The sequence below is a fragment of the Ursus americanus genome, chromosome 22, assembly GCF_024610735.1.
Source record: "Ursus americanus isolate L20-20 chromosome 22, mUrsAme1.1.p, whole genome shotgun sequence".
In the NCBI taxonomy this organism is placed as follows: domain Eukaryota; kingdom Metazoa; phylum Chordata; class Mammalia; order Carnivora; family Ursidae; genus Ursus; species Ursus americanus.
The window spans coordinates 28,616,283-28,639,415 of NC_142148.1; the positions used below are offsets into that span (position 1 = coordinate 28,616,283).

The following is a 23,133-nucleotide window of genomic DNA, read 5'->3' on the forward strand; positions in this document are numbered from 1 at the left end:
CCTTGAAATTCTCCTCTGTTATTTCCTGACACTCAGTTTTCAATTTTTCTCACTTTTCTAAATATTACCTCTCTGGCTCTTATTCTTCTTTCTGCCTCTTAAATATAGTTTCTCCCCAAATCTGTGGATGACTACTTCCTTGAAACTCCATTCTTGTCTTTCATGGCACCATTTCTCAGTTCTGCTTCTCCATCTGCTCATCCTTAGTCTTCCTCCCAGGCTTTTTCTGTCTGAACTTGAATAATGCTGAAGATCTCCAGCATTCTCTTTTTGACCGCTTCTTTTCTTCTCCTCCTCTGTATTCTCTTTGAGAGACCTCATCTAATACCCACCTCTGTTTGACTGGCTACTGACTTTCTTGAACTTCTGAGCCATTTTTTCTTCCTTTTTTAAAAAATTTAATTTACTTTATTTATTTGAGAGAGAGAACACGAGAAGGGGGGTGGGGGCAGAGGAAGAGGGAGAAGCAGACTCCCTGCTGAGCAGAGAACCCAATGTGGGACTCCATCCCAGGACCCTGAGGTCATGACCTGAGCCAAAGGCAGATGTTTAACTGACTGAGCCACCCAGGTGCCCCTTCAAACAAATCTTCTACCCCACCACCTGGATACCTCCACAGACTCTTCAACATCAAAAACTAAAATATACCTTAGGGAGCCTGGCTGGCTCATTCGGTGGAGCATGACACTCTTGATCTCGGGGTTGCGAATTTGAGCCCCACGTTGGGTGTAGAGATTACTTAAAAATAAAATTAAAAAAAAAAAAGAAATTGACTAAAATATGCCTCTCCTTCAGCCCCCTCAACTGCTTTTTTCCTGTATTCTTTGGCTATCACCATGAATGGAAGGCAGTTCATCTGATCAACCAAACCAGATTTGGGATCATCCAGATCTACCTGTTCCTTGCTCTGAATAGGAGTGGTCCTCTTATTTCTTTCTCCAAAATCTGTCTTCTCTGACACACTGCCTTATTCCCATCTTTTTTCCCAGCTCTATTGTAGTAATCTGCTGATTGGTCCTCTAGGTCCTAGCCTTGCTCCTTGCATTTCTTCCACCAGAATGGCCTTTATTAGATGCAAAACTCTTGTTAGGACTCATGAAAATCCTACGCGATTTTCCATTATGTATACAAAGCCTTCCTTAGCCTGGCCTCCACCCCTTTAGATTCAGGTACCTGTCTTTCCACCTCCATCTTCTGCCAGTCCATGTACCCTGCACTATAACCTCATTTTACTCCTCACAGTCCCCGGACATCTCATGCTCTTTCTTGCTGCTGTCCCCTGCACCTCTGCCTGGAGCATTTCTTCTCCCTATATCCCCTTCCTAAACTCCTGTCCATCTCATCTACCTTAATATATGGCTCAAATGTCACCACCTCCAGGAGATTTTTCCTAACCTTGCCAGGCAGTGGAACAGCTCTACCTCCATACATCTTGTTGGCATGTATCCACTCTGTCATTACTTGTTTTTCTTATTACTCTTTATTTTTACCAAAGGAAATAAAAAAGTTTAAGAGAGTCAAAAAGGTATTACAAGGCATATAAAAACAAAGTTCTCCCCCTCCTTCTTCTACCCTTTTTTTACTCTAATGCAACCATTTTTATCTATTGATGACTTCTTAAGATAGGTAATAATTTATTTAATCGTCTTACAAACTCTCACACTCAAACAGACATGCATACACATGTCCCTTTTCCCCATTCTCCCAGTAGAGTTAAATCACAATTTAGAGCTAAGATAATATTACTTACATTATTATTATTGTACTAATATTAATTACAACTGAAATATTATATGATGTTTTATACAGCTTTTGGTTTTCCTTTTTTCCAAGAGTTAATAATTACTTTTTTTTTTCCTGTTTAGTTTTTTATATACCTAGCACTGAATTTTTCCCCCCAGACTCTCCACTAGAAGTATATATTTCCTCTCAGTACCTTCAGAAACATGAGGTTTAATTTTTTTTTAAGTTTAATTTTTTTTCCTTGGAATTCCTCTAGAACCTTCTCTCCAGTTCCATTCTAGATTGGTTGCCCTCTAGCCTCTGTCAGAGTTACATCCTGAGCCTTTCCTTCCACCAACACCCAGGGAATTCCATTAGCCTCTGTCCTGTTAGAGCCCATGTCTTTCTCTTTGTTTGCTTCCTCGTTTTTGTTTAGAAATCTCAAGCTTTTTGGAAAAGGCTGGATGGTGGTAAATTTTAAATTCTAGCCTGAGCAAGTCACCTAGCATTTCTATGGCTAACAACACCTACCTTAGAGCATGATAGGAAGGAGTAAATGAGGTATAAAGCACTTAGCTCATTGGCTGGCCAATAACATAGGTATTTAGTGAGCAGTTATGATTTCTAATCCTCATCTATAATACCTTGGGAGACATTATTTGTGGTTCTCTTTGCATTTTGACAACCTCCCACCCCCAATTCACTTCCTAGTAAAATGCCTGACGCATACAGGGTGGATGGGAAATGTTCGCTTAGTAGGTGGGTGGATGGATAGATGGATTGGATATTTAGCTGAGAACATGTGGGCACAGGCTTCCAAAAGTCAGGAATGAATGTTCCCAATTTCCCAGCAGATTTCTTCCCCTTGGTGTGTGTTCTCCTCATCTTTGCTATTGGCTACTTTAGGACCAAAAGAAGAAACAGTGAATGATTTCTGGAGGATGATCTGGGAACAAAACACAGCCACCATTGTCATGGTGACCAACCTGAAGGAGAGAAAGGAGGTGAGTGAAGAAATTAGATGGATATGACCAGCAGAGGAACTCCTCTCTGAGCCTGGGCTGTCCATCCTTTGTGCATCCTCTGTGGCTCCTGTGCCATTCATTCATCCAGACAGAACCCAGGCCAGTGTGCTTACTAGACTTTCCTAGGGCCTGGAAGTCTCAGGTGGACCTCAGGGGTGCGCCTAGGGCACATTCCCCGTATCTGGTAGTCAGACAACTCACCCTGGTTTCAAGACAACCTGGAAGAATGATTTGGGCCATTTGCCAAGGAAAAGCTACAGAGGAGCTTTTTCCCCTGGCCTCTAATCCCTCATTCTCCTGGTTTCCTGTATATCCTCTGAGTCAGCAGAGGGAGCTGTATAAACTGAGAAGGTAATTTGAGGCCCTGGCCTGATCCTTGTGCAAGCAGCTTGCTGACTGACCGTTTTTTTGTGTGTGGCTGTGGCCACCAAGTCCATGCCTGGCCAGTCCCATCACTGTATCACAGCCAGAACCAGTACTGAGCTCTGGATCAAGCCCCAGAGAGGAACCCCCGTTCATGACAGTCTTTTCCCAAAGTGGCCCTTAAGTTACCTTGATCCCCACCCTGGGGTGTTGGATGTGTTAATCAGTAGTTCTGCAGTGCTTAGGAGGGATAGCACTAGGGCTGGGCTATAGTTCATTTCCTCCGACCTTACCTCTGACTCTTGGAAGCTGTTCAGGGCCCAGGGACCGGAGAAGGCATCATTCCCCCTTGGCAACCCCGTCAGCAGGTTGCTGGTTCCAGGGGATCAGACGGGCCTGTCCCTAGATCATAACCTGGGATATTGTGGAAGGGCACATTTTGTAGGTAAAGTAATTTACAATTTGCCCTGAACTGAGGGATCGGGGGTAGGAAAGAATGAGAAGTATAGGGCTGGGGCTATGTAAACGACAAGAGATACTGCTGAACAGGATGGAAGCTGAGAAACTTGAAAAAAAAAACAGTTTAAATAAGTCTGCAGTGACCAAGGTGAGAGAAGAGGACTTCTCTGGGGGCTTCCTGGGGACTTCTGTCTGGGCTTTTGTGGTCCTTTCCTTCAGGTTCTTCATGTCTGCTGGGGGCGGGAGGTCTGAGGTCATCAGGGGATGCATGTCTGTTCCTTTCCAGTGTAAGTGCGCCCAGTACTGGCCAGACCAAGGCTGCTGGACCTATGGGAATATCCGTGTGTCAGTAGAGGATGTGACCGTCCTGGTGGACTACACGGTGCGAAAGTTCTGCATTCAGCAGGTACTGTCTCCTGCCTCCTTTCTCTGCTGACCACTAAGAGGGTGGAACAGACTGGGTCATCCCCCGCCTTACTCAGGGTGGTCAGGAATCACTGAATGTGAGGTCTGTTTGGACTCTGAGACCAGAGATCTGGGCTCTCAGGGAACTTTGTCAAAGCTAAGGGAGGAGCATTTTCATGACCAGGAGAAAAAAGTATTATTGAGATAGAGTTTGATCATCATAGGTATGAACCAAGTGCCTCGGGAGGTGGTACAATTTTCTTGGTACTTGACTTACCTCCTCTTACTCCAAAGAATCCTGACATCAAGGATGTAGTGGCCCCTGCTCTTGGTCCTCCAGAGTGACCCTGGAAGCTTGAGCTAAGGTTGTTGCCTTCAGCTGAGGGGCAGGGTGGTGCTGTGAAAAGGGGGCTTACCAAGAGTCAGGAGACCTGCATTTTAGTTCTGACCTTGCCATTAATTAGTTCTGAGACCTTGACCGGGTCACTTGTCTGAGTTTCACATTTCACATCTGTCAGCTGAGAATAATTGTAAGAGCCCTGCCTTATCCCATGGGGTTCCTTGGAAGAGATCTTCTCTCCATGGTTAACACTTCCTTGGATACACTCTCATTTCCCCATTGTCACTGACAACCACAGCTGGCCCTGGCTCCTAAGCCTCCCCTTCCCTGGCACTGCCCCGCCCCAGGTTATCAGAACCAACACACAGGATCTCCTCACTCCACAGGTGGGCGACGTCACCAACAGGAAGCCACAGCGCCTCATCACTCAGTTCCACTTTACCAGCTGGCCAGACTTTGGGGTGCCTTTCACCCCTATCGGCATGCTCAAGTTCCTCAAGAAGGTGAAAGCCTGTAACCCTCAGTATGCAGGGGCCATCGTGGTCCACTGCAGGTCAGTGTGGCTGACCCTTGGCTCCCCACTGATACCATAATCTGTTCCCATGGTCAGAGCAAAGGAAAGCACAGGGGCCCCGGCTGAGGAGAAGAGACTAACACAGAGCAGATGAGCTGTTAGGTCCCGGGGCAGCAGCCAGAGAGACTCCTCAAGTTTTGATACTGGGTATAGAGCATTTGAGGAAAGAGGGAAGGGCAGTCCTCCAAGATCGGGGGTGGAGAGACCACTGCTGTGAAGCCAGAAAGCTAGATTGAGTGCTGGTTTGTGCGCTTGGAGCCTTCATACCTTTCTAAGTGTCAGGGTTCCCTGGTCCTGGTAACTAAAGGTACAGAGTCCGGGGTACAGTGGGGTTGTTGTCTCCACAAGTGTTCCAGCTATTCCCCATTCAGAATTAGAATGTAATGACCTGAAGAAGGAGTCCTGGCCTATGCTACCCCCTCCCTGTATGCTCCCACAAGACATGCTGGCCATCCCAGTAACACCCCTGCTCTCTGGCTGCAGTGCGGGTGTAGGGCGTACAGGTACCTTTGTTGTCATTGATGCCATGCTGGACATGATGCATACAGAGCGGAAGGTGGACGTGTATGGCTTTGTGAGCCGGATCCGGGCACAGCGCTGCCAGATGGTGCAAACAGACGTGAGTGCTTTGTGGGTAAGGTGAGGGTGGGGGCATTCCAGGATCAAAACATCTAGCCTCATGGATTACTCAGCCTCCTAGGTTATTGTAAACGATCATTAAGCCTTATAAATTATGTATTAAAAGAGACATGGAGCACAGAGGAGGTTGTACCTACGGGAGTTGGGAAGGCAGGTGTCATTTGCACTAGACTGTAAGGATGAGAAACAGGTCCTGAGAGAAACATGCATGCAGGCAGGTGGGAGAACCAGTGCCCTCAGAGCTGTGATTCAGCTCAGCCATGTCCAAGAGCAGCGGGAGGATCAGCTCTGTGGTTGGGGCATGTGGTTCAAAGGGCACAGCACTGGGAGGGTGGCTGGCCCAGGTTTTGTGTGTCACCAGACTTTGACAACCCCTTCAGACTGTTAAATCTGTGCTGTCAGAATGAGCAGGAGTTATTTGTCCTTCTCTCCAGGCTTCCACTCTAGGAGGCTGCCAGAGTAGGACACTCCCTCCCAAGTTAAGCACCCTCGGCGGGATTCGTGCCTTTGAAGTCCTGACTCACTGAAGCAGGACAACAAGAGTGAATAGTTTTATACCTGCTAGGGTCTAAGGAGAAGTGGACTGGAGTGAATTGAGGGTGGGAGGGGGTCATTTGGCACCGCAGAGACCATGTCGTATGTAACTGGGAACTCGGGCATTGTGGCATTTCAGATGCAGTATGTCTTCATATACCAAGCCCTTCTGGAGCATTATCTCTATGGAGATACAGAACTAGAGGTGACCTCTCTAGAAACGCATCTGCAGAAAATTTACAACAAAATCCCAGGGACCAGCAACAATGGATTAGAGGAGGAGTTTAAGGTGAGTTGAAGCTGAGCTCCCTCTTTTGGACTGAAGGATCCATGTGCTCTGGGGAATATGAAATGCTTGGCTCTTAGAGATTTAGCAACAAATGGGGAATCCCCAAGTAAGATATGTGCATGGTTAAGCAGTCGGTTTCTGGCCCTTTATTCATAATCTAGTCGTTTTTAACCGTCCTGCACGTTAGAATTGCTTGGGTTGTGTTAGGAGAAAAGGGAAAACAAACAAGCAAACTGGCATTGGTATTTTTTTTAAGTCCCCCAGCCGACCCCACCCCCACCCCCACACAGGTGATTATGATGTACAGCAGCAGCAAACCTTTCCTTTAAGGACCAGACAGTAGATATTGTAGACTTTGCGGGCCGGACGGTCTCTGTTGCAGCTGCTTAGCATTGTTGCTGTCGCACAAGAGCAACCATAGTTGCTACACAAACAGATGGTCGTGGCTGTGTTCCTGTACAAGTTCATTTATATGCAGCAGGCCAGATTGGGCCCGTGGACCATAGGTTGCTGACCTCTGCTGTATGCCATTAAAACAGTGGTTCTCAGCACACCTAAGGAGTATGTCACACTCTTGTCAGTGTAACTATTCCCAGAAGAAGAGATTCTGGGTTGCAGTGGGAAAGATTGCATCCCTTAAAGCAGTTCTTCTCAAAGTATAATGTGCACACGGATTACCGTAGGATCCTCTTAAGATGCAAGTTCTGGTTTGGCAGGGAGAAATAGAGTTAGGGCCTGAGAGTCTGCATTTCTACGCGGTGAAACTATTGCTGGTTTATGGTTTATACACTTTAAGTAGCAAAGATCTAGAAGGAGCCCCGGAATCAGGAGAAGGGAGCATGTGCATTTGAATAAGGCTTTCTAAAGAGTCCAAGACAGCCTCTGGAGTGGAGCAGCAGGGAGAGAGGAAAGGCAGGAGCAATATGCAGCCAGAGTAGCCTGAAGATGCAGGTCTGATAGGCATAATCTTGCCAAGTTACAGGGATCAGGAATGTTTCCCCTTTCCTTCCCAATTCAGAAGTTAACATCCATCAAAATCCAGAATGACAAGATGCGGACCGGAAACCTTCCAGCCAACATGAAGAAGAACCGAGTTTTACAGATCATTCCATGTAAGAGCCCTCTCCCCACTGCAAAGCCTTAGTGCCCCATCCCTCCTTCCACTTCTCAGGTACTAATTCATGATCAGCTTGGAGACCAGAATTAGGGCATTGCCTCTTTTTTGCTCTTAGTTCTTTAGTGGCTTCTGGAAATGAAAAAAGCATGAAGTCCAAACGGTTTCTCCCTCCTGGGCTAGGAACAGGCACGTTATTGCCCAGCTGGGATTATACCTACCCAGGGCCTGGGGGGGAAGGAAAGATTGAAAGAGAGATAAGAGAGGACAGGTGATGTTGGGGAGCCACAGCTTCTGTCCTTCCTGCAGATGAATTCAACAGAGTGATCATTCCAGTGAAGAGGGGCGAGGAGAACACGGACTACGTGAATGCATCCTTCATTGATGTAAGTGGCGGCTGTGTCCCCAGAGTTCCCCACCCTCCATGGAGATTTGGCTGGACCTTGCAGTGCCACCCTCCCAGTGCTTGGGAGGTTTGTGCTTGTGTCAGTCATCAAATACAGAACCGATACCCAGTGTGCACACTAGTCTATCAGGCCCAAGAGAGCAGAAGGTGGGGGGGGAACAGAGGGCAAACACCGGAGTAATAACTGGAGGGAAAAGTTCATAGCACAGACCATAGCCAAGGGCTGAAGTCCTCTGGTCTTTCCCATTCTTGTTCTCTTCATCCCAGCTCCAGCCCCCCTTTCCCTTGTCCTCATAGAAGGAGACCAGCATGTCAGACAGGGTTTGGTCCTTGGCCAAAGGGGAGCTCTGCCTGCAATTGAGTTTGCCTCCAAGCAGCCCCATCCCATCTTAGTGCCTGTCTTCTTCGCTAGCCCCTCCCTGACTAAACCACCTTACTCCTACCATGGACCTGGCCTATATAGGGCTACCGGCAGAAGGACTCCTACATCGCCAGCCAGGGCCCTCTTCTCCATACCATTGAGGACTTCTGGCGAATGATCTGGGAGTGGAAATCCTGCTCTATCGTGATGCTAACAGAACTGGAGGAGAGAGGCCAGGTGAGCTCAACAATGTCCTGGGCTGTGGGAGACAGAGAGCACAGGAAAAGGGGTGGAGGGGAGCTAAAAAGATATGTTTGACTTAAACTGTCCAAAGAGCCATATCCAAGCAGTTGATCTGAGCAATCAGGAGCTTCTCAGGACTGGAAGAGCAGTGTGGTGTGAGCCCCCAGACAGTTCCTGCCTCTTACTTCTCTTCTGAATAACGTTTGCCCAGAGCCTAGCTTTGTGCAACACCTCCTCCTCCCACCTCCCAGGCAGGGCAGAGCTAGTGAAATGAGGGATGCAGAGCCAGACTGAGGATCTAATGTGGAACTCCTGAGATGTCCCTAAGAAGAGATTGCCTTCCAGGCCAGAAAAGTGAACCAGAGGACTGTGGGAAGATGAGTTGCCTCTTTGCGAACTACAGAAAAGAAAACAGTAGAACCTAAGAAATAAAAGAAAGAAGAAATTTATAAGTTAACATTCAGTAACAAGGAAATCTTTTAAAGAAAACATTCTCAAGTCAGTTAAAAAGTAGAACTGTCTGGGAACTCAGAATGTAAGGGACCTTAGAGGCCCCCATGGGTCAGCCCCCCTCAGTGCAGGGAATCTCATAATGCACAATCACACAGCCTCTGCTGAGCACTTTGCATCCCAGAGGTCACTCGTTCTCTGCCTGCCTCCTGCCCCCACCTCTCGCTGTACTGCTGGGTGGCACAGTCTGTGTTCACACAGTGTTTACGTTCTTCAACACTCCATTGTGGTTGCATAGTACGGTAAATGTGCTTCTTTATGCCTGGCGTGTGACTTAACAGGGATCAGACTCAAGAGAAGGAGCCTGGAGAAGCCAGCAAGGGCCTGATGATAAAGGTCTTCCTGAGCCGCAGTGAAGAGTTTGGACTTTATAGAGCGGTTTAAGAGCCCAGTCCCTCTGGCTCAGTGAGGAGGACAGATTAGAAACGAGCACACCACAAGCAGAGAGGAGGCTGTGGCTATGCTGCCGATGGCCTGGACTCAGCACAGATGGTGACATGGGTCTGTCCCAAAAGATGGTGAAGAGGTGGTGTGGTGACAGGGTGAAGAATTAAGGACAGCACCCACTTATGACTCAGTGAATTTACAACCAATTAAAAATCACTAAGTGTATTTTACATTAGTTGTTACTAGCTACACCTTCCCCATTCTGTACTTGTACAGTTTGTTTAGCTTTGATACAACTTTATACATATTTGCACACTGATGTTCTATATGCAAGATTTTTTTTTTTTTTTCAGTTTTAATCACTTAACTCATTAGCTATTCTTTCCGGATTTCTGTCATGTCCCTAATCAACAGACGTACTTCCTAGGTCTTCATCTATCATTAATAACAATACTGTTGAGGTGAGAGGTTTGGGGCACAGTTCCCAGCTCTGCAGTTGAGCAGTGAGCTACTGTGTTTTGTTTTTGGTTTGTTGTTTTTGTTTTTGTTTTAAGATTTTTATTTATTCATGGTAGCTAGAGAGGGGCAGCAGGAGAAGCAGGCTCCTGCTGAGCAGGGAGCCCAATGCGGGACTCAATCTCAGGATCCTGGGATCATGACCTGAGCTGAAGGCAGATGCCTAACTGGTTCAGGTGCCCAGTGAGCTACGGAGCTAGGTGCATGCCTCCTGGCCCTCTCTAATAAGCCAGGATAGAAGGTGCAGATAAACCGTGGACCTGCATGCGGTTATCCCCATACTGCCCACCTCCAGATCTGTGATGGGCAGGCCCATATTGTAGGGAGAAGCACTGGGATGGCAAGCACAAGTATCATCTCAGCCCGCTGCCCTGCAATAAAATGTGGCCCAGTGAATACCTCAGACTTCGTCCCGTTGGATTATCTGGCTCTTCCGTCCTTGAAAAAAACCTGATGAGAGTAAAGGGTGGAGATGGGGTGAAGGGCCATGCCATGCACATACACAGTCTCCCACCCACTGGGTAAGCCTGTAGGCCCCTCAACCTACCACTCTGCCTGTTGCCTCTCTGCAAGGCCTGTGAAATAAGCAGCAGCTCTTGCCCCCAGAAGCTTCTGAAATAAATGAGAACAGGCTATTAATGACATTCTTTATAAGGCCTCACGGCCCCGTAAGACAGGATTTCCCTTCCTGTTCCATCTACCATTTGTCAAGTGTAGCCTCCAGAGATACTAACACAAGCCTGAATGATACAGTGAAAGTTGCCTACATTTACACATGACACCACCACTCCCCCCACCTGGTTTTAAAGTCCAAGGAAAAAGTCTTAATCCCAAATTGTCTATTTTCTATACATTAAAATTCCAAAAGAATTAAAACTTAAAATCCTCTTTGCTCCCTGTTTCTTATTTTTTTTCCCCTGCTCCATCTTAACCAGAAGGGTCCACCAATAAGGGAACAGGCTTGGTAAGCCTTGTTCCCTCAATAGCTTAGGTTGGACCATTCATCCGAGTGGGCAGAGCAGTTCTAGCAGTTTCTGCATGGGGTCAGACCAACCCAAGGTTGTGTTCCACTTATCCAGAGTCGGTAGAAGCGATTGCATTAGATGCCTGCCACAAAGCTGTGCGTTCTCATCACTGTTGTCAGCCTCAGACCATTCAAGACACTAGGTGCTATCTAGGAGGAGGAGCTTAAAGGCAGCAGGAGAAAAGACACAAAAGCTTCCCTTGCAGTTTCTGTAGGATATCATTATCTAGAGTCCATAACCTGAAGACATAAATCTGAGATTAAAGCCCCATTCCCAAGTATTCTGTTACTGGACTTGAACACCTGTTCCCATCTCCCATCCTCAGCTACTGATGATTTTAACAGCTGGCTTATTGCCCCTTGGTGGCCCGTATGCCTGCCTCTGCTCTTGAAGGCATAAGTATCCGTGCAGGTGATCCATTTACCCTTGGTCTTTCGGCCTCTCGGCTCCTTCAGCCATCTACTCAAATCACAGCCTCGTCATTGCCCATATCTGTGCTGCCTTTGGGATCTCAACACCAGCCACCCCCATCCTGCCCTGCTCAACATCTGTTGAGTGCCCACCTCACTACTTCCCTTCTCTTACTCCACAAATTTTTATCTTTACCGGGTCTCTAGAGATGAGACTGGGGTCTGAGGGCGCAAGAGCACCCGGCTCCAGGGCTCCCAAACAGGCCAGGTTCGGCCATTCACCACTGACAGTCCAAAGGCAGAGAGACGGGTGGAGGTGAAACAAGAAAGGAATTTATTTCAGTGAGGCCAGCACGGGAAAGACAGCGGACTAATGTCTCAAAGACTCTGTCCAAAGTGCTGAAAATAGTTCTAGGTTCATATAAGGAAGTTGTGGGACAAAGGTCAGTGGGTATGTGCAGGTGGGCAGAAAGGTCAGGTCGATCACTGTCTTGGGGTCAGTCCAGTCACGTGGGGTCTTGCTGAAGTCAGGGCAGTCGTTGCTTGAAGAGTAGTTTCAGTTCCCATCCCTAGATGCTTTGCCTGCCGGGACTTTTGCCTGAGTTAAGAGAGAAGCTGGAGAGAAAAACTTAATCAGAAAATACAGACCGGGGGCGCCTGGGTGGCACAGCGGTTAAGCGTCTGCCTTCGGCTCAGGGCATGATCCCGGCGTTCTGGGTTCGAGCCCCATATCAGGCTCCTCCGCTATGAGCCTGCTTCTTCCTCTCCCACTCCCCTGCTTGTGTTCCCTCTCTCGCTGGCTGTCTCTATCTCTGTCAAATAAATAAATAAAATCTTTAAAAAAAAAAAGAAAGAAAGAAAATACAGACTGAGGTGAAAATGGAGGTGATTGAAGTCCTCTTCCAGAGCCAGGGACTCCTCCACTTCCTCAGCCCCCGACTCCCCTTTTGTTCTCACCTTCCTCCTTGCTCTCTTTAGAGTTTTTATGAGTTGTCATTATTATCATCCTTGCCTTGCTAACATCCGTTATTTCCTCCCGGTCTTTTATTTTCTTGGCACTGTATCTCACAGCCTGGCTCATTCTTCTCTTACGAAATTGGATGAGAACGCGCTCATCTTCCCTTCTACAAGCTACCAGCCTCCTCAGATCTGTACCCATTCTCTCACCTTCTCTCCCGTTGTGGTGGTAGGGGGTTCCTTTGCCTCACAGCCCACCTGTCCACTGTGACTGCTCACTCCCCTGCTGCCTTCTCAGGCTTGTTGCTGTGGTCCTTCTCCCTTGCCTCCATCAGCACTTCCCTCTCCGCTGTGTTACCCGAACCAGCCTGTGCCTTTTTGCATTTCCTGTATTTACAAAACAAAAATCTCTCTCCTGACCCACAGTTCCTTCCCTCTGTATCCCATTGCTCTGCGCCCCTTCCATCCCAACACAGCTCCTTTGAAGAGTAGGCTTCCTCTCTTCGAGTTCTCTCCTCACCCTGTTCCTTCTGGGAGTACTTGAGTCAGGATCAATGGTGACTGCCTTCTTGCCGTTCCAAAGTCGTTTCTTCTCGCTTGTCTTTCTGGCCCTTTTATAGCAGCATTGGAAATACTGAATGCCTCCCTCTTCCTCAGAACACTTTCTTCTGTGGAATTCCATGATGTCAACCACTCACTGGCCTGGCAGCAACCTTTGTTTTCTTTGTGACCTCCTCCTCCTCCTCCTCCCCTTGGTGACCTCTAATCATTGAAGTGTCCTAGACTCAGGTCTTAACCCCCTGTTGTTTAACACACTGTGCCCTGAGGACCTCATCTAGTCCTGTGGCTTGGAATGCTATCTCTATGCCAGAGGTCCCCAAATCTGTGACTCTAACCCAGCCCCCACTTCCCAGTTGTGGACTGGTGTGGACCACTTGATATCTTCACATGACTGTTAAGGTTCTCGAACTCCACCTGGACCAGATGAACTATGATTTCCTCCTTCCCCGTACTACTCCTCCCCGCTCTTACCATCTCGTTAAGTGGTCCCGCCTTCTGCCCAGTTGTTCATGTCAGAAGTCTAGTAGTTACCTTCATTACTCCCCTTTCCTCGGTGCCCACATCATCCTCCCTTCCCATATCAGTGAGATCTAACATATGCTGAGCACGTCCACCTCTCTCCAGCACAGCTGTGGACCCCTCCTCGAAACCACTGTCTGCTCACCTGTGCCACTGAAGTGGCCCGACAGCCCATCTACCCACTTCTATTCCCACCCACTTTTTGTCACTTCTTCACAGGGCAGCCAGAGATCATTTTGAAAATAGAATTCTCACTGTGGTCAGTCCTTGAAATCCTCTTTGGGCTTCCTGAGCTTGTAAGGGAAAATGTACCCAGCATACAAAATTTAAGAGCCTTTCATGTTGACATCTAGTCCAAGACTTGAATTGGGTTCTTCTTCCTAACAGTTTCACTTGCTTAATTTAAATCTCCTAGTTTCCATTTTCCCTCCTTCCCTTCTGCCGTCTAGCTGCTAAGTGGGGCATGGCTTCTGAGATGGGTCACAGCCTACTCCTTGACGGGAGGGTCCCATATTTGTCACTGCTTTGTGTTCTGCACAGGCCTGGTGTCCAGCTCTGTGCTCTCACGTCTCCCTTCTCAGCAGAATCCCCAGGCCTTCATAGCCCTGGGCACCAGCAGGCACAGCCACTGCTGGCCCCTTCTCTGGATTCCTCAGGCCCACGTTCTGCCTCCTAAGGAAGGGGGTTTCTCTCCTTTGGCCCAGAGGAGGGTCACCCCAATAGGTCTCTAAACTGAAGCTGCTCTTGTTAAGTATTTCCAAAACCTCCCTCAAAACCTTGCCTTCCAGCAGCTCAACTCAGCCTCCTGAACTAGTGCTGCTTTAGGCCCCACTCTCTCTGCCATCGCTCTCCTCACAGCTGTGAGAGGCACCTCTGGACTGCCGTTTCCCTCAGTTGTTGCCTTTTTCTTAAAGAGCTGGCTTTGTTTTTAAGTCCATCCTGCTTCCTCTGTGTTGTGCCCACTTGGAGAGCTAAACTAAATAAACCTTGTAACCTTCACCTGGCTGAGTGGAATGAGTTGCTGCCATTGGTCCAATATCTATAATTGTCTTGTGTGGCTTCTTTGTGTATCATCCTTAAACCCTAACCCTGGGGTGCCTGGGTGGCTCAGTTGGTTAAGTGTCTGTCTTCAGCTCAAGGCATGATCTCATTTATCTCAGAGTCCTGAGATCTAACCCACACCAGGCTCTGCTCAGCAAAGAGCCTGCTTCTCCCTCTCCCTCTGCTTCCTCCCTCCTGCTCATGTACTCACTCTCTCTCTCTCTCTCTCTCAAATAAATAAATAAAATCTTTCTAAAAAATCCTAACCCCGTAAGTTTACCAGGCTTGTCTCCTTACCTGTTCACCTACAAAACTGTGTCACCTTGAAACTCACTCTACGGCATTGATCTAACTAACCTCTTGTTTGGTCCCAACCACATGTAATGACCTTGGGGAGTTGTCCCCATTAGTTTGGCCACAGCAGGCTCCCCATTTGCTTCTACTCTTGGCTGACTCCCTGTCCACAGTTTTAATAGAGGACTCTGTATCCGTGGTGGCCTTCTTCCAGTCAGCCCCTTTTCTCTGTTGTGCCTCACCGCCAAACTAGGGTCTCAAATATCTGAAAGCCGTCAAGTGTGGGACCATACTATTCCTTTTTCTAGTCATAGCATGACTCTAGCTCATACACTCCATTTCTCTCAAGCCCATTTGGATCTTAGCACTTATAATGGTTTTAAAGGCCCAGTCTTCAGTCCTGTCTGGTAAACTGTGTGAGGGCAGTGTTGGGAGGGAACTGTGGTAGCAAAATACATTCCAAAAAACAACATAATCTCTGTTTAAGAGCCTTTATTAGAATTTTTTTAAAGCTGTTCTGGTTGAGGAGAGGGCCCCGAGCACCAACCCTCATAGCATTCTCAGGACTCCGAGTGGGTATACGTAGAAAAGACTGGTCTGTGACATTTCCCAGATCCACCACTTTGATAATTCTGTATTTTAAAATGAGGTCAGTGTCATTTATAAAGGGGGTAATGAATGATCACACATATGAAAAGCAAGAAGAGTCACTAAAATGGACCTTCAGTAATGATTTTATTTGGACTAAGAGACTATCAGTGATTTTTATTTTTCCACTTTTTGTAATTTTCCCAATGAATGTGAAGTACATTTATGGTTGAGGATTTTAAAATTGCCAATAGTGAAATATTTAAGATTTTCCCCAAAATGCTTCAAAGGAATGGACAGTATAACTATATTGTTTTACTTATGTATGTGTAGCGTGACTTGTTCTGCAAACATTGAACAAATTCATTTAGCAGCTACTGAGAGCCTACCGCGTGCAGGCAGTGTGCTAGGTGCGGGGAGACAAAGAGGAAAAGAGGCAGTCCCCACCCTCTATACTTATAGAGGAATTGAGCCAGATGTCAGCAGAGACAGGCCGTAAACCGTCTCCTGCTCACTCGCAACAACAGAAATGCGGGCACCATTGCAGATTCAGAAGATCAAGAGGAAAGGGATGGAAGGATGCTGTGGCCTGGGCTCTAGTGAAACACCATGGCTGGGTGGCAGTGTCAATGGGGTTCAGTTTTGGATTAGCAGTCTGACATATGTAAGCATCTCTGAGGTAGAAACACCCCAAGGGAGCAAAGGAGGGGAGAAAAGGAATTGGAACAAAAACATTCCACTCCTCTCCTTCCACCCTGCCATTAAGTGTCAGATGCAGCTGAGGTGATGGGCAGAGCTCTTCAGAGATCCTGTCACGTGTGGCAACTTAGACTGTAGGTAAGTAACACCAAAAGGTTAAGTGATTATGTCAGTAAGGAAATGAAGTTTTTAAATATACACTTGACTCTTGAGCAACACGAGGGTTAGGGGTGCTGACCCCCCAAGCCCCTCTTTCTATTTTGTGCATTCAAAAATCTGCGTATATCACAGGGCTGAGAGCTGCAGCATAGGGAATATAGTCAGTGGTATGGTACTAGTGTTCTGTGGGGGTAGATGGTAGCTACGCTGGTGGTGAGCATAGTGTAGACTTGCTGAATTACTGTGTTGTACCCCTGAAACATATGTAACATTGTGTGTCAGCTATAATCAAACTAAAAAAAAAATCTGTAGGGGTGCTTGGGTGTTTCATTTGGTTAAGTGTCTGCCTTCAGCTCGGGTCATGATCCCAGGGTCCTGGGATTGAGCCCCGCATCGGGCTTGTTGCCCAGTGGGGAGCCTGCTTCCCCCTCTCCCACGCCCCCTGCTTGTGTCCTCCCTCCCTCTCTCTCACTCTCTTAAATAAATAAAATCTTTTTTAAAAAAATCTGTGTGTAACTTTTGACTCCTCAAAAACGTAATTAATTGAGCACTGCTGACCTGAAGATTGATTGATGACATTAACAGCACATATTTTGTATGTTTTGTGTATTATATACTGTGTTCCTACAATAAAGTAAACTAAAGAAAAGAAAATCATTAAGAATATCATAAGGAAGAGAAAATACACTACTGTCCTGTATTTATCCAGAAGAATCTATATATAAGTGGGCCCACGCAGTTCAAACCCGTGTTGTTCAAGGGTCAGCTGTAGATGTCCTAGTGAGGATCCTAGTGAAGTTAATTGGAGTGAAATTAAGTAATGTAATGACCACTCTTAAGTTTTTGATACCTTGGTGATGACATGTGTCCTGGAAGAGGTGGCTTCCGTAAGACAGAAGCAGACAGCTCAAAGGGCAGCCCCGTCTCTACCATACATGGTGTTCCAAACTCCTCACCTCTCCCATTTGTCCCTCCAGGAGAAGTGTGCCCAGTACTGGCCCTCTGATGGAGTGGTGTCCTATGGAGACATCACAGTGGAGCTGAAGAAAGAGGAGGAATGTGAGAGCTACACTGTCAGAGACCTCCTGGTCACCAACACCAGGGTAAGGTGGCTGGGGGATGCGGCTCCTCCTGCGGGGAAAAGCCAGGGCGCCCTGCATCTCTGATCCCCCTTCTCCCAAAGGAGAACAAGAGCCGGCAGATCCGGCAGTTCCACTTCCACGGCTGGCCTGAAGTGGGCATTCCCAGCGACGGAAAGGGCATGATCAGCATCATCGCAGCCGTGCAGAAGCAGCAGCAGCAGTCAGGGAACCACCCCATCACCGTGCACTGCAGGTACCTACCGCTCTCCCCAGCCCTCAGAGGGGGAGAGAGAGCCAGGAGAGGCAGGCCAGGGAAGTGACAGTGGGGAAAGACGGACAAGAGCAGGATACACTGGTGAGCACGTGGCAGTCAAGTGTGGTGGCCAGCACAGGGCCAGATAATGAGGGAGGGTCGTCGTGTTTGAACCTGGCATTAAGTGCTAGGGAACCAGTGATGTTAAGATGTTGGGCAGGGGAGCATTTGGGATAGTGATGGGGTACAGGTGAGCAGCAGGCAAGATTGACAGTGGAGAGACCAGTTGGGCACTGTGGGTTGAGGGTCTGGCCTCCCTAAGAAACACAGGAAAAGAGAGACTATTTTGAGAATAGTTTGAAGAAAAATGAGCAAGACTGAAAACATAGATGTGAAAGAAGAGGAGTCAAGGCTGTAGGGTGTATCCCAAGTTTAAATCAGGGTTACTGGTAATGATTGCTGCCACTGACAGAAGAAAGATGATAAGGGGACTCGTTTTGGGGGGCAGAGGCGAGTTTTGTTTGGGGCATGTTGTTTGAGATTGCTCTTTAGGGGGAAAAAAATTTACCATGAGTTTGTATTGCTATTATAATTAGGGAAAAAAATTCTTAAAAAGAGAAGGAAGAGTATATCATAAATCACTGCAAATTGGTTTTAAAAACAGAAAAATGAGCAAAGGAACTTCTAGGAATGTATCCAGTAAATGTGCTTCAAGTGACCAAAAGGACATAATCACCAGGACTGAAGTACTGTTTATAATAATGAAAGATTGCAAATTATCTAGACATATTAATAGGGGGCTGACTGAATAAGCTATGATGGGTCTCTTGCTACAGAACTACAAAAATTAACGAGGAGTCTGCTTATATGGTGGGTGTGCGTTAGTCCTCTGGACGTATTGCTTTGTGAACGAAAGCAATCGGGAGATAGGGCAAGAACACGTGTTTCTGTTGGGGGGCGCCTGGCTGGCTTGGTGAGTGAGTGGGGCGTGCGACTCTTGATCTTGGGGTTGTGAGTTCGAGCTCCATGTGGGGTGTAGAGATCATTTAAATAATAAAAAACTTAAAAAACGTATGTTTCTGTCGGTATATGCATAAGAGTATCTCTGGAAGGACAGGCAAGGACCTGAGGACATTGGCGCTTTCCCCCGAGTGCATCTGAAGGGGAAGAATGGAGTAGGAAGGAAACCTTTTGTTGTTTGGGACTGTTTTGAAATTTGAGCTATGCTAATTTATTACCTATACTTATTACCTATACAAAAATAAAAGATATAAAAGATATCTTGAGGAAAAAAGTGGCAAAGTGCACCAACTAATACAAACTGTCAGTGAACACGAAAAGATGCTAAACTTTACTAGTGATGTTCTGAGAAATGAGAACAAAGACAATGCAGTGTGGCTTTGTGCCCATTGGATTGGCAAAATGTTAAAAATTCCTTGGTGGTGCACCTGTCTGGCTCAGTCAGTAGAACATGCAACTCTTGAACTCGGGGTCGTGAGTTCGAGCCCCCCACATTGGGGTAGAGATTATTTTTTAAAAAATTAAAAATTAAAAATAATCTAAAATTTTAAGAAAAAAAGGATTCCTTGGACTGCCCAGATGAATACTTCCTTCGCTGTAGGTCACCCTTTCTTGGCAAACCCCAGATTTTCTAGCTAGCCTGCATCTGCACTGTGCCGCTGAGTGTGGCTGAAGGAAACTACCGGTTCTAGGCCTCAGTTTACATTCCTGACCACTGACCTCGTGGTTGGCCCTTAGTGCTGCCTTGCTATCCTTCTGCACCTTCCACTCTTCCAGACCATGGCGGACATATTAGGGCCCGGTGCCAAATCTGGCCTACCACCTGGTTTTGAGTGGGTCTGCAAGCTAACAACCAGTTTTACATTTTTAAGATTTTATTTATTTGTCAGAGAACAAGCAGAGAGAGGGGCAGGCAGAGGGAGAAGCAGACTCCCCACTGAGCAGGGAGCTTAGTGCAGGGCTGGATCCCAGGACCCTGGGATCATGACCTGAGCCAGAGGCAGACACTTAACTGACTGAGCCACCCAAGTGTCCCGTTTTTACATTTTTAAATGGTTTTTTAAAAATCAAAAGACTTATTTCATGTCATGTAGATTGCATGAAATTCAAATTTCGGTGTCTATATATAAGGTTTTATTGGAACACAGCTATGCCCATTTGTGTTTGTACTGGCTGCTCTCATGCTCCAGCAACAGAACTGAGACCATACGTAGTGCTCTCCTTGCCTCACTCGCTGCTCAGCACGCAAGAAGTCAGAGTTGTGCAGTTGTAACTGATGTTGTGTCTTCTCAGCAGAACCTAAGATATTTTCTATCTGGCCCTTTACAGAAAAGCTTGCCAGCTTTTGTCCTAGATGATTATTTCACACCTCCTCTCAAATCTAGATACCATCAGCACCTCTTCTGTCCTCATATTTAAGAGAGGACGGTGTTTTCTGTTTGACTAAGAAAGGAGAAGCAATCAGAACTTCCATGTGCTCCCAGCACCCAGCCGCCTGTCCCCCTGCATTGGCGCTGTGGGCCCTGCATCCCTCCTATTCAGTGGATAACTTGTCTGACCGCTCCCTGAAGCCCGTTGCATTAAGCATCCATTGCTGTGTAATACTACCACAAACTTAACATCTTAAAACAACACACATTTATCTCACAGTCTGTGGTCAGGAATCTGAGCACATCTTAGGTGAATCCCGTGCTTCAGGGGCTCACAAGACTGCAGTCAAGGTGCTGGCCAGGGCTGTGGTCCCATCTGAGGCTCGAATGGGAAGGATCCATTTCTTTTCTTTTTCTCTTTTTTTAAGATTTTATTTATTTATTTGAGAGAGCAAGAAAGATAGCACAAGCAGGGAGAGCGGGAGAGGGAAGGGGAGCAGGGAGCCCAACATGGGGCTCGATCCCAGGACCCGAGGATCATGACCCGAGCCAAAGGTAGATGCTTTACCAACTGAGCCACCCAGGCACCCTGGGAAGGATCCATTTCTAAGCTCTCTTGGTTGTTGGTACTATTCAGTTCCCTGTGGGCTGCTGGACAGAGGGCCTCTGTTGTTTGAAGTTCCATGCCACGTGGACCTTCCCAGTGTGGTCACTTGCCTCTTCTAAGCCAGCAAAAGAGAGTATCTCCTTGTGAGACAGGCATTATGATCCCATGTAACGTTATCACATACGTGTAATTATATACATCTCATCACTCTTGCTATTATCTGTTGGTTAGAAGCATATCACAAATCCCATCCACACTCATGGGGAAGAGACTGCATAAGGGCATGAACACCAGGAGGCAGAGATCTGGGGGTGGGGGGGAGGGTGGTAGGGCCTGTCTGCCTCAGCCACCCTCCCCTTTGGCTCCTCAGGGACCTGACTTCACTATCCTACATCATCACGTTTTCCTCTGAATAACTACTAGATAACTACCATCTTGCAGATGTGCTATAATTTCTCCCATCTTAATATTTTAAAAACTCTTACCTCTAATTCCTCTCCAGGTACCCCTCTGTTTCTCTGTTTTCTCAAAAGATTTGTCCAGACTTACTCCTCAGTTCCTCTCTTCCCATCCTCTTTTGAGCCCATTCGGTTAACCTCTCCCCACCACATCCATTGCAACTGCCCCTTTGAGTGCTACCTGTGACCTCCACGTTGCTGAGTCCAGAGATCCTTCTGTCTCATCACCCTTGACCTTCGTCAGCATCAAACACAGTTAACCACTCACTTCTCTGTGGAATGCTTTCAGCATAGCTTCTCCCCTGGTTTGTGTCCTCATTGGCTGATTCCTCTCCATCTGTGGTCCAGGGCCCAGATGGACCTCCTCTTTGTTGACTAACAGCCACTCCCCTAGGCAAGCCCATCCCCTGTCCCACCCTTCCCCCGATCTCAACGCAGCAGCCTAAGAGATTCTTCTAAAAACTTCAGTCAGGCCACATCACTTAGAATCCTAATAACAGCTCCTAAGGCCCAGCTTGATCTGAGGGCTCTGACCTCACCCCTACCACACTCCTTTCTTCCTTCGAGTCCTTCCATCCATCAGACTCAGCTACACAGCTTCCGCACCTAGACATCCTGCCTCGTGCCTGAGATACTTCTCCCCAGACAGCTGCTGGGCCTTGCCCTCACCTTCAGGTCTCTGCTCATGTGACACCCTATTAGAGAACCTTCCCTGACCACCCTGCCTAGAACTCCATTCCTCTTTCTCCTTCCCACACCATAGGTCTTATTATCTGGGGGTGCTGTTCCCCACCACAGCCCCTGCCACACAGCAGGCACTCAGTAAGGGTCTGGTGAATCAACTGATGACATTGAACAGAGTGGATAGTGTCAGAGTCAGAGTCTGGATTCCTGGGATTTAGGAAGCAAATGAGAGGCATGGAAAAGAATCAGCACACACACAGTGCAGAGGGGTAGGGTTTGTCAGGAAAGGAAAGAGACTAGAATCCCAACATGAGTGAGCAGCAAATCAGGGCAATTCAGACACATTTGTAGGTAGACAATGAAGGCTCCGTGCTGGGTGGGAGGGAGCGTGTGTGAGGTTCTTCACCACTGTCCTGTGGGCGAGTCTCTCAGCAGGCAAAGTGGGACATCCAGGAAGGGCAGCGGGGGTACCCCTTCCTCCCCAGAGCAGTGTGAGCACAGGGCTTATGTGGAGAGGAGCAGATGGGCCCTTGCCGCCACCCCACACCAGCATCTCCATTAGATGACAGCCCTTCCCATGAGCACCAGCCTCCACCTTGGCCTTTATGTGCTCATTGCCACTGTCTTCACCTTATCAGCCCAGTGGGTTGTAACAGATATGTCTGCTCTGTTACAGTGCGGGGGCAGGACGGACGGGGACCTTCTGTGCCCTAAGCACAGTCCTGGAACGGGTGAAAGCGGAGGGGATTTTGGATGTCTTCCAGACCGTCAAGAGCCTGCGGCTACAGAGGCCACACATGGTCCAGACACTGGTATGCTGCCCACACCACCACCCATCCACAGCCCTTCTCTGTCAGGGCCATCTCAAGGGGGAGGCTCTTCCAGGGGCCCATCGTTCCCCAAGGTGCCCCAGATAGAATGAGCCTTGGTGACTGAGAGCAGAGGGGCACAGCGCTGTTAGCAGTAAGAGAATCAAGTGGCCTCTCTGAAGGCTAGAAGGGGGTGCCTGGGTGCCCCACGGGGCTCTGCACTTCTCCGCGGGTCCCGGGGTGGGAAGACTCAGGAGTGCCTCCTCTTCTGCTCAGACTCCTGACCAGCTCAGTGACCACTAACCACTGAGTAGAGGGATAAGCATCCACAAGGGCCCCAGAACCTTGGATAACTAGACATGTCTGAGGGGAAAGAAAAATGCATTTTAAGAGCATTGCAAGTTGGTGAGGCTTTGAGAGCTGGGGCACCTGAAGCCTGGCAAGCGTGGTGAGGTGTGGGCCACACAGAGCCATCTCCCCTCCTGCCTGGTCCACCAGCCCGGCGCACTCACATCTGACCACTGCAGGCCTAGGGCTACATCTTTCCTCTCACGTCACCTCCATCTTGACAAAATTAGCTGTACTCAACCCAGAAGGAGAATGCTGTCAGAACTCTGGCAGGCAGTATCTGGACTTGGGTTCAAGTCCAAAAACATTCACTTCCCCTCCGGTTTCCGTTTTTTAAAAAATAGGCGTGTCAGGAGGTGCGG

General features: G+C 47.8%; 1 protein-coding gene across 4 annotated transcripts in view; it reads left to right on the forward strand.

Annotated features, from left to right (window-relative positions):
* Positions 1 to 23,133, forward strand: part of PTPRA (protein tyrosine phosphatase receptor type A) — a 151,796-nt gene that overhangs the window by 127,975 nt on the left and 688 nt on the right. For all 4 annotated transcript variants that reach the window (XM_045808019.2, XM_045808011.2, XM_045808028.2 and 1 more), the window contains 11 exons: positions 2,629 to 2,726; positions 3,856 to 3,975; positions 4,701 to 4,867; positions 5,372 to 5,507; positions 6,201 to 6,350; positions 7,369 to 7,462; positions 7,774 to 7,850; positions 8,334 to 8,468; positions 17,118 to 17,243; positions 17,324 to 17,475; positions 22,291 to 22,426. In XM_045808019.2, coding sequence (XP_045663975.1) covers positions 2,629 to 2,726; positions 3,856 to 3,975; positions 4,701 to 4,867; positions 5,372 to 5,507; positions 6,201 to 6,350; positions 7,369 to 7,462; positions 7,774 to 7,850; positions 8,334 to 8,468; positions 17,118 to 17,243; positions 17,324 to 17,475; positions 22,291 to 22,426 — 1,391 coding nt within the window. The remainder of the gene's footprint in view (positions 1 to 2,628; positions 2,727 to 3,855; positions 3,976 to 4,700; positions 4,868 to 5,371; positions 5,508 to 6,200; positions 6,351 to 7,368; positions 7,463 to 7,773; positions 7,851 to 8,333; positions 8,469 to 17,117; positions 17,244 to 17,323; positions 17,476 to 22,290; positions 22,427 to 23,133) is intronic.